We start from the raw sequence: 10,577 nt of genomic DNA, 5'->3' as shown, positions 1-10,577 counted from the left end.
TGCATAACTGGATCTAGTTCTTCCAGTAGCCCCCAGTGGGGTAGTCCCATTTCCTAGATGCGTGTGAGCAGCTGGGCCAGGATTGCTCTTAGGTGGCATAGCTGGGATTTAAACCCAGGACAGTAAAGCACGTCTGCTTTCCCCTGTGCTCTTAGCAGCAGCTTTCGGGGGCCCCGGAATGCCTTCCAGAGTAAGAGCGTCTCCAGAATCCTGTCAGCTCTTACCTGCCCCCTAGCAAAAGCCCCTCCACACTCCTTTTCCGCCCTCTCCCTGATTGGACGGGCCCACAGTGAGCTACCGACAGAGCCAGCTCATCTGGAGGGCTCGGCTCCTGGCTAGCTTCCCGACGCTGGACTCCCGTCGCCTCCAGGCCGCCTTCTAGAGTGTGCCAGTGCTCGCAGGGGTGATCCCCTTGGCAATCCCATTGACTTCCACCCCTTGCCCAAGGCGCTCCCAGTAAAGCCTCCGAGGGCTTGTGGTTACTGTCCCCTGTTCGGGGACAGACTCGGCCAGGGACAGACTCTGCTCGCCATTGCTTCTGCATTCTCTGGTCCCTCTCCTGACCAGTCAGGGCATTCACCTCCTGACCGTGGCACAGCAGTGAACCCGTGCTCCCCCAACTTCCTCATTCGTGAACGGGGGCCTCACTGCCTCCCCCGGGCAGGCTGAGTCTTGTGATTGCACGTGTACCTGTCACCTGGAAGGGCTCAACGTGGGTGGGAGCCCCAGTGCCGCTAAGGAGGGGGTGGGGGCGGGACAGTCCCGGATTCCTTCCTTCCCCGGGCCCTGGACTGTCACAGCCGGCTGGGGCGGCTCCCTTTCTGCGGACAAGCCACCAGGTCAGAGCCAGGCACTCCCCGCTGAGGATGCCGCTGCCTGGGGCTTCAGCCCGGAGCGGCCTCCAGGACGGACAGACGGGGCAGTTCTCAGCCAGGGGCTCCTGAAAGCCGACCCGCATGGCTCGGGGAGCACAGTGGGACTCCGCTCTCCCCTTCCTGCCTTCCCGGGCGTGCGCTGTGAGGAAGCAGCACCCCCCGGCGCCTGAGGCCGCCTTTACACTCAGAGGAAGTGAGAATCTGTGAAGGACCTCATGATCTTTCTAATCTTACTGAAGCAAAGCTGGAGATGACTGTGGATGGAGCTCCCTTCCTCCGTTTACTCAGGGGACAGGCTGGGGAGAAGCCCCTGGCTCTTAGGTCCATAAAACGAGGACAGCCACCCTGGGGTTGCTGTCGGCTACAGTGGCGCGGTGCCAGGCTTGCGGCTTTGGGCTCCAGAGCCAACAGGCCGGGCAGAGCGTGAACGGCTGTGCCCTGTCCTGAGAAACGCTGCGAGGGTAACCGTTCAGAGAGGGGCACGAAGCAGAAGAGCTGGAGCGGGGCTGGGGATGCCAAGGTGGGCAGGGTGGCCTGCTGACCTGGGGGGGGGGGGGGCACAAAGCCACCAGCCTGGCTGGAGCAAGGGGCGTCCAGGAAAGCCCGGCTTGACCATGGACTGGTGTACAGGAGAGAGGCAGCCAGTTTGTATATAATATTTATTCATATCTTATCTATAGTTATTTACAGAAAAAAACGAACCACAGCCCAACTGCTGTAAACCCATTCAGACCCTCTTGACGGCCGCTTCTCAGAACGTCCGTGGTCGAGCAGCAGGGCTGAGCCTGGCTGTGGAGCGGGCCAGCTCAGTGCCTGGGTGTCAGCCAAGGGAAATAGCCGGGGATTAGGGCTTCAGCGTTCTCCCAGAGCACATTCCTGCATGCCGACAAGGCGGAGCCCTCACCACCCCCCAACCTACCCTCGGCCACGGCCACGGTGGGACAGGAAAAAGGGCCTGGGCAGGGAGGGGCGGCCACAGCCCACTGTTCCTGCCTCCAGGGTATCTCCGCCTGGACCCGCGTGAGCGTCCCTGAGCTGGACCAGCAGGCCTCTCTGGCCCAGGGCCGCTCCCCGCCCTGCAGGCTGCTGCTTGGCAGCAGGAGGTGGCAAAAGCTGCAGGCGCTGCCAGGGAGCATTTCCTGGGGGCACAGGAGCTGGCCCAGGGCTGGCAGCCACGAGGAGAAGGTCTTGGGAAGCACCCCCGGCTCCATCCCGGGCTGGGTGGGACTGTCAGTGCTGAGTGCGGCGGCGAGGGGCAACGCGAGCACCTGCCTCTCCTTTCTTTGGCCTTAGAACTGACAAAGGAAAGGCCAGGACAACGGACACAGCAGAGAAAGCTCCCCAGCCTCAGCGCTCAGGCTGCCCGGGGCTAGGTGCCTGAGCAGAAGGCCAGGAACCCCAAGGCCCCAGAGGGAGACAGCTTTGGGCTCCCCGAAGCCCTGGGCTCCTGGGGCTCTTCTCACTCCCCCTGTGGGCTTGGTGGGAGAGGCCTCCGCTTGGGAGCAGGGCTGCTATTCCTCAGTGCTCGCCGCGGGAAGTGCCGGATGGCGGGGGTAAGGAGACAAGACCACAGCGTGGCTGGGTGCGGGCATCGGGCCCTGGGCCCAGCGCACGATCACAGTGTCGGTCTCACGCGTACCTCTGTGCACACACACACACACACACACACACCCGTCCTCTAATCTGGTCAGAGGGGTGCTCTCAGGCACTCGCCCTGTGCCTCACACACGGTCACAGACTGAATCCAAGTCTCTTATTGCTGGGGGCGGTGGGGGGGGCCGTCAGGGGCGGTCACCCCGCGAAGAGCGAGAAGAGCACCATCACCACGATGCCTGTGCAGAGCAGCAGGACTTGCTGCAGGGAGCGCCTGTGGGGAGAGGGGCCGGGCTCAGAGAGGCGCTGAGGGCGGGCCAGAGCCCAGAAGCCCACCCCCCGGGCGCGATGGTGACGGGCACTCACCACGGGTCATCTTCCTCCAGGAGGTCGGGCAGCACGTTCACCAGGGCGATGTAGAGGAAGCCGCCAGAGGTGAAGGGCAGGATCCAGGCCACGGTCTCCTCTGCAGCGGGAGCAGAAGTCCCGACCGGCTGGGGGCCCAGGCAAGCCATGTGCAGCACCCGCTCCCACAGGGGACACTTGGGGCAGATCCTGGCCGGGACAGGGGCCGGGGCAGCTGTGCCCTCTGGCTGGGGCCCCTCCGCGGACCACCACCACCCACCACGCCCGTACCTACTCCCTTGGGGGACTGCGTACAGATGGCGAAGCAGGCGCCCAGCAGGCCCCCCAGCGCCGTCGAGAGCTGCAGCTTGGCTGCGCTCCATCGGTCAAAGCCGGCCCGGAGCAGGATGGCAAAGTCGCCCACCTGAGGAGAGGTCCAGATGATCACTCTGGTCCCCGGGGGACGGCTACGGACCTGCACACCGAGCCCCCTGCACCGGCCCTGCTGCTGGGCCCCCCAGGCCGCACCGCCGAGGCTGGGACCCCATTCACCACCACCCCCACCCCCACCCGGAGGCTGGAGCACAGCTGAGATGGCGGCCGCAGCCTGGTGGGCCGAGCAGCTCCAGGCCTCCAAAGCCTCGTCCCCAAGCCTGCTGCTTCTGGGCTTCCCACCCCAAATCCCTCTCCGAAGTCCCACACCCACACTGCTGCCATGGAAACCCTCTGGCACACACCTCGTGGGGGATCTCATGCAGAAGGATGGCCATGGTGGTCAGGAGCCCAATCTGCAGGGAAGGGAGTCTGTGGGGTTCTGGGCCAAGGGCCAGGCACCCACTTGTCCACTCAGTTTACAAATATTTACTCTGCTGGGTGCTCTGGCTGGACGCCATGTGGCTACTAGAAATACAGCAGACAAGGAACCTGTCTTCACAGAGCTAACAGTCTGGAGAGGGAGGCGAGGACTGAATGAACACACAAAGAACCACAAGATTACACAATGACAGGTGCTGTGGGGGAAGAGATGGACCAGGTGGCATGGGCATGAATGACGGGGGCCTCATTTAGATGAGGGGCCAGCAGAGGCCTCTTTGGGGAAGTGCATGTCAGCTGAGGCCTGAAGGATAAGGAGCCAGGATTTCAAAGAGTGGGAGGAAGAACATTCCAGGCAGATAGAGTAGTGTGTGGTGGAGGCCAGGAGAGGGGAAAGAGCTAGGCCAGCTCAAGAGTAGGCAGACCACTAATGTCAGAGAGGGCCGAGGGAAGAAGTGGGTGAGAAGCATCTAGAAGCGGGCAGGGCCCAAGCCTAGCAGCCTGGCAGAGGTATGCAATCCCAACAAGGAGTGTTCACAGTAAGAACAGACCAGTGGCTCGGACAAAAGGCGGCCACGTGCAGGAGCCCTCAGGGCTCAGATGAGGGTGTTGGTGATGGAGAGAGTGGGAAGTGCACAGACTGGAGACCTATTTTGGAGGCAGAGCCAAATGGTCAACACAGGCACCATCACTCCCTCCAGAAAGGCCTGGGGCCCACCTGGCCCAACCCCCCACTCACCTTCTTGCTCACAAGGAAGCTGGCAGCTACAGCCAGCCCGTGTGTGAAGTTGTCTATGGTGTTGGCCAGCAGGTTGAGATAGCCACTGACCTGAGTGAGGGGAGAGGAAGCCAGGCTGAGCCAGGCGGGCAGGGTTTGGCTGGGCCTGCCAGTTGGGGGGTCGGGGGGGCGGACAGCTGCAGGAGGAGGGGGCCCTGAGTGGGCCACTCACTTTGATGGTCCGGACCACAGCACTCACGCCGGGCTCTGCAGCCGGCTGGGCCAGATAGTGGCCTCCACTGAGCGCGGCAGCGGCAGCGGGGTCTTTGCTGGGGGCCTAGGGCCAGGAGAATGAGGGAGAGGGGACATTAGATGTTCCCCCACTCGGCCAGGGTAGACATGGGAGGGGAATGAGAGATGGAGACACGGAGGCAGGAACAGCCCTTTGGTCTAGCTAGACTTCTCTGCTGCTCAGTCAGCTGTGTGCCCGCAGGCTCCACTGACCACCTTCCATGCCGCTGTCACTCCCAGTCTAAGAGAACAAGCCACAGCAGGGGCCCACGTCGTCACTCCCCGGATCTTCCCAGCTGGCCCAGCCTCCCAGAGCCCCGAGAGAATGGCCAAGAGACCCTCTTTTCGGGGCTCAACTCAGAACCTGCACCACCAGGCCCTGGCACCACATCACAGAGGCTGACCTGTCCAGGCCCCGGGGCTTGGGGCTCACCTGGCTGGTCCCCTCCTTCTCCTTGCTGTCCTGCAACATCTTCTCCAACGCCAGAAAAGTGAGGAAGCCAGCAATGACCCACAGTCCCAGCTGCTGTTGCTGCTGCAGGCTCTGCCCCTCACCACCTGCAGGGGGCAGCACTGACAGGCCAGGCCAAGCCAGGGCCACAGAAGCGGGGACCATTTGGAATGGGACCTCGTCAGGGGCAGTGACAGGCGAAGCGGGACAGGACTGGCTGGTGGGGAAGCTGGGCCTCAGGGACTGCCCCAGGGGCCAGGGTGCTGAAGCAGGACGAGTTCCCTGCCAGATGCCCAGATCCCCTCTCCCAGTCATTCTGGCAGAGCAGGCAAGGCCTAGGCAAACCTTGGGCGTGGGCACCAGCTCCCTCTGCCCTCCAGCCCCCCGACTGTGGCCTCACTCACCAGGGCTGGCACTGCATGTGTAGGCCCATGCCTCGGGCAGCAGGTGGAGAAACACATTGCCCAAAAGTCCCCCCAGGGCAAAGCTGAGCAGCTGCTTCAGGCGGCGGGCCCCAGCTACAGGACAGAGATGCGGAGATGCGGGGCTTGGGGGCTGGCCTATCAGAGCCCCCGGCCAGACCGCTGCCCCACCCAGCTTGCTGGGCGCTGCGTTTTTCCAACCAGACTGCAAGCTTCCAGAAGGCTGGACTTGGCCTGCTGCCCTTCCTGGATCGTCCCCCCCAACCCCCCCCCCCCCCCCCCAGGCCAAGCCCTGCCTGGGTGCTTAGCAGGAAATCCATCACGACCCACTGGACGACTGTGGAACCACTACGGCTTCATGGTTAAGAGACAGGGCGTGGGAGCCCGACGGGTCCCAGCTCCCCAACCCACCAGCTGGTGACCCTGGGCAGGTTACTTCTGGGACTCAGTTTCCCCATCTGTAAACCGGGGATGATTGTTATCTGATAGGAACCTTGTGGGAATTAAATGACAATACACATAGCAAGCGCTCTTTAAGTGGGAATTTCTCTCTTCTCAGTCACTGTTACTCTCAGAAAAGTGGCAGAGATTTGAGGACTTTTGCAGACTTGCAGCATCGAGAGTTGGAAGTGCCCGAAGACTGTCTCCAAACGCTTGGTTTGATAGAGAAACAGGCCCAGAGGGCAGAGGCCGCTTGGCGGCGGGGGTGGGGTGGGGGGGTTGTCAGGTGGGATCCCAGGGGAAGCTGCCGCTTCCAGGCTCTGTGACCTCAGCCTGGTCAAAGAACTCCTCTGTGCCTTTGTTTCCCCATTTGTGAAATGGAGCTAAAAATCCCAGTCCCCCTGAGGCTGACCTCGCAGGGACCCTCTAAGAGGGGCGAGATGCTGCACAGGCCAAGGCAGCAGGGCCCCACGAGGGCTCTCTTCGCAGCTGTGGCGCCAGCCCTCAGCCCGGCGTGGACCACAGATGTGCTCATAACCATCTGCTGGACGAAGAGTTCCCGGGCCCCGCAGGCGGCAGAAAGGCCTGGAGCACGCATTCCGAACAGATTCCTGGAGCCCGGGGCCAGGCCTGCGACGGCGCACTCCGGGGACGGGCAGCAGGCACCTGCACTTTCAGCAGCTACCCACCCAGTCTTCTGTAGTTTTCATTACAAGTTATGACGTGTCATCCGTGCGTCGACAGTGCACAGCTGCGTGTGCGGCGCCAAAGGGGAGCCTCCGCCCCGGCTGACCCAGGGGCCCTGGGTGGGGGGGCTTTTCTGCACCCCCGCCCCCAGCACCAGGCCCCCTTCTGAGTGCTCCGCCCGTTTGAGCTGCTCTCCTCTTCACAGCAGCACTTACGAGGCAGATACGAGTACCATCCCCAGTATTTAGGCTCGGAGCCTAAAGTTAAGTAACTTGCCCCAGGCCACCAGCTGGTGAGTGGCAGAGCCAGGCGTGGAACCCAAGCGGCCTGGCACCCACGTTTCCAACCACAATATAGTTTCTCAGTCAACGTTTGCTGGCTTTTATTCTTTCAGAATAAACAAATGCACACGTGAACGAACAAATGAGCCTGGCGCACCCTGGTCTCACAGGGTGAGAAGTTATGTGTTCCGTCCCTGCCCTCCACCCCAGACAGACGTGGGACCCCACTCTCCCAGGGCCCCGGGCGCCAGAGGAGGGTCACCTACCTTCTGAGCGCAGCATGGTCCCCATCTCCAGGGGGATCACGAGCAGTGGGAAGACTCCGCTGAGCCCCACCATGAGTGAGCCCAGGAGGGAGCAGATCCAGGTGTCCAGCCTCTCTCCGCTCAGCAGGGCCCCCCAGGATTCGCTTTCCTTGTTGTCCAGGCGACAGGCAGCTGCGGGCCCCCGGCTCCGGAGGGCCGGCTGGGAACCCCCAGCCCCTCCCAGGAGCTCTAGGACAAGCGCGGTGAAGAAGAGGAGCCTTTGGCCCGCCATGCCACAGCCAGGACAGGGACATCCAGGCATGCCACGTGCTGAAAAACACAAAGCCTCTTACGTGAGCTGCCACCCTTGGCCGCACACCTGCTTAGCAAACGTGGCATCCTAACCCTCCCCCCAGACAAGCGGCCATGGCATCCGCTCTCCCACCGGCCTTGCCCTGGGCCTCTGAGGACCCCAGTGATGGGTGCACAGAGCAAAGGGGCTCTGCTATTCCACACCCCACTCCTGAGGACCACACATTTTTTCCTCCCGAGCCTGCTCCAGACTGTGTGTCAGCGTGTCTGCCTGGAGCTAAACTTTCCCTAATGACGGGGTGAGGCGCTGGCTGGGTTCCCTTCAGCCACCGGCAGGCCCAGCCCAGTCGGGTGTCTCCAGCTGCCAGGAGAGGCTCTGCGGCCAGGACGTGCTCCAGCGAGGACACCCCGGGGACTGAGGTGGCCACTGTCTGGCCTGATGGGCAACACCTGATGGTGCAGGTGCGGAAAGCAGGCAGCGGAGCTAGGGCAGAACCATCAGAGCTTCTTCCTCGGCAGTGAGCCCCCCGTCCCCAGGGCGCGGAGACAGACAGGAGGTGGAACTGCAGAGAAGGATCCTTCAGTCGGGAGCTGCCTCACGGATGTGCAGAGCACAGGCTTTGGAGACCGGCCCCGAACTCTGTGCTCTGCACCTACAGCGTTTGGAATGCGGGCAAGTCCCCGAAGCCCCTCTCTGGGCCTCGGTTTCCTCGTCTGTGGGATGAGAGAAGAACTGCCTCCCTCACTGGCTGTGACAATGAGAGGAGCTCACTAAGGCCGGTGGCCGTGCCTGGCAATGGAGGAGGCACGGGAAAGCCCTCCTTATACTGCAGGCAGCCTGGGACACCCCCGGAAGGAAGGTTCCCAGACGCTGGATCACAGGACGTGGATGTGAGTCAACCAACAGAGAAGTTCAATCTGGAAACTCGGGCGTGAGGTTTAAATGGGGTCTGCCCTGCCTCATCTGGCCGTGACCTTGAGCCAGCGATGTCCCTGCCTCAGTTTCCTCACCCCCTGATGGAGGTGGGAGGGTGGAAAAGATGCCCGCGTCCAGGAGCTCCGGGCCTTTACGGGAGACCCTGACGAACCCCGCCGGGGCTCCCTGGGGACCAAAGGCAGGACTGGGCCAGGCCAGACTTGGGAGGCCAAGGCGGGAGACGCAGAGGTGCGGGGACCGCGGTCTGGGGCGAGGGGAGCGGGGTACGGAGAGTGAGAGAGGAGAGGGAAAGGAGAAAGCAAGACAAAGTCAGGAGTGAGAGAGCCAGAGAGGGTGGGAGACGGACGCGGAGGAGGGAAGCGAGGGAGCGATGGGCAGCGACGTGCGGGGCGACAGGGGAGAAGAGGAGCCCAAGGAAGTCGAAGTGCCCGGCTCTGGGCCAGAAGGGGGGCCAGAAGCCCGGGCCTAGCCCGGGGCCGGCAGGGCCCCCGAGGGTCGGGCGGTCACTCACCGTGCAGCGGCGGCGGCGGCGGCGCTGCGGGCTGCCCCGGCCATCCAGCAGCGGCGCCGCGCCCCGCCCCGGGTCTGCCCCGCCCGGCTCGGCCTCCCGGCCCCCCAGCCCAGAGCCGCCCCCGGCGCGCGGCCACGTCACACGGGACCTGTCCGGAACCTGACGCGCGGCGCGCCGCGGGGCCGGGGGGGGAGCGGCGGTTGCGGCGCGCTTCCGCCTCGCGGCCGTGGGGGACCCGGGAGGCCGGCGCACTTCCGCCCGGGCGGACGGCGCGGTGGCGGGGGGGGCGGCGGGGCGGGCCGGGCGGAAGTGGGAGCCCCAGGGGCAAGGCGCTCAGCCCCGCTGGGGAGGGCGGGGGCGGCGGCCCCGCAGGGACCGCGAGCCGCTGGGTGGCTGGGCTTGCGGGTCTGGCCGCCGCTTCCTCTCTCGGGCCGCAGTTCCGCCCGAGGCCGCACGGGGGCGCGCTCGGTTGCCAGCAGGCGCCGCCGGGAGCGCGGCCGGGGTCGGGTGGGTTCCTGGCTCGGGCGCTCCAGCTCTGAGTCAAAGCGGCCTGGCTCCTCCATGAACAAGGGAAAGGGGAAGTGCCTGCCGCAGGGAGGGGCCTGGCCCCGGGAACCTCAGAAGAGGGAATTTTATTCTTACTCATCGAATTATTTTTATGCTTTGGTTTTTCACTGGGAACCTCAGGCCTTTGTCTCCAGGGCTTGTAACCCTTTGGGGTCCAATGCATGGTGTCTTGATACTGCTGCTGGGAACCCCAAACCTGGGGGAGCTGTCGCTTGTGCTTCCCCTCCAGGAGGAAGCTAGGCCTGACCCCAGCCTGGGGCAGCAAGCAATAGCATTATTTACTGGACACTACTACGTGCCCTTCCCTCCATTTGCACTGTCTCGCTGAGTCCTTTGATTCCACTGAGGTGTGTACTGTTAGCCCAGGGCCACACATGACACAGATGCCAGAGCCAGGTTTGCATCTGGGTGTCCCTGAACCCAGAGCATGTGATAGCACCTGTCACTTCTAGGGGGTGGGAGTCTTTCTCTCTGGGAATCAGGCAAGACTGTGTAATATTCAGGATGGGGCATGTGGGGGCCCGGGCAGAGATCGCCTCGGGATGGGGGTCTCCAAGCCTCTGACCCTCCTGTGTCTCCCGTGGTAGCTCCCTTCAACTGTCCTGTGTGGCTCTTGCCTGCTGGGGACTCTGAGGGCACACTGGGCTCTCACACACTGCACCTGGTGCCCTGTTTCCACTTCACACTCCAGTGTCTGCCCTTCTTAGACCCCCCCCAGCTCCTTCCAGATGGGATCAACTTTCCTCTGAAAGCCTCTTGTCTGCCTCAGCACACCGGGCCCATAGGTCGGCCAGAACGCTCTCCTGGGCCTGTCCCTGAGTTCTGAAGTGGAAGCCCTGGGTTGGTTTCTTTGCAAAGGGAGGAAGACAATCGTGGATGCTGCTCTGGGATCTCAAAGATGCCACCCCCCCCCCAACCCTGTATGCAAATCTCTCCATCCTATGCAAAGCACTTCACAATATACAAATGATTTCACAATAACACAGTCAGCATTCCTGCCTCTGGGGGCTGAGGGCTGCGGGCCACCTGCAGGAGGGTAGGCAAGACCCAGCCTGAAATGTCACTTGCTGCCTTCTCACTGTCCTTTC

At 63.2% G+C, this 10,577-nt stretch overlaps 1 protein-coding gene across 8 annotated transcripts; it reads right to left on the bottom strand.

The window, feature by feature from the left end:
- Positions 1 to 1,540: 1,540 nt before the first annotated feature.
- SLC39A13 (solute carrier family 39 member 13) lies at positions 1,541 to 8,980 on the bottom strand. 8 transcript variants are annotated; one of them, XM_035012808.1, is made up of 10 exons: positions 8,923 to 8,980; positions 7,184 to 7,492; positions 5,491 to 5,604; positions 5,069 to 5,208; positions 4,577 to 4,681; positions 4,366 to 4,455; positions 3,551 to 3,601; positions 3,105 to 3,237; positions 2,835 to 2,934; positions 1,541 to 2,742 (listed from the first exon to the last, which is right to left on the bottom strand). In XM_035012808.1, exons 2-10 carry the CDS (start codon positions 7,482 to 7,484, stop codon positions 2,667 to 2,669), a joined length of 1,110 nt encoding a protein of 369 aa, XP_034868699.1. In that variant the 5' UTR covers positions 7,485 to 7,492; positions 8,923 to 8,980; the 3' UTR covers positions 1,541 to 2,666. The 8 variants fall into 8 exon arrangements, with proteins under 8 accessions (XP_034868699.1, XP_034868700.1, XP_034868703.1 ...); XM_035012809.1 differs by having other exon boundaries at positions 5,069 to 5,193; XM_035012811.1 differs by having other exon boundaries at positions 2,651 to 2,742; positions 3,109 to 3,237.
- Positions 8,981 to 10,577: the final 1,597 nt, after the last annotated feature.

Source organism: Mirounga leonina, unplaced genomic scaffold, assembly GCF_011800145.1.
Source record: "Mirounga leonina isolate KUSES-001 unplaced genomic scaffold, KU_Mleo_1.0 Mir_166, whole genome shotgun sequence".
NCBI classification, from domain to species: Eukaryota; Metazoa; Chordata; class Mammalia; order Carnivora; family Phocidae; genus Mirounga; species Mirounga leonina.
This window is presented reverse-complemented; position numbering and strand designations above follow the sequence as displayed.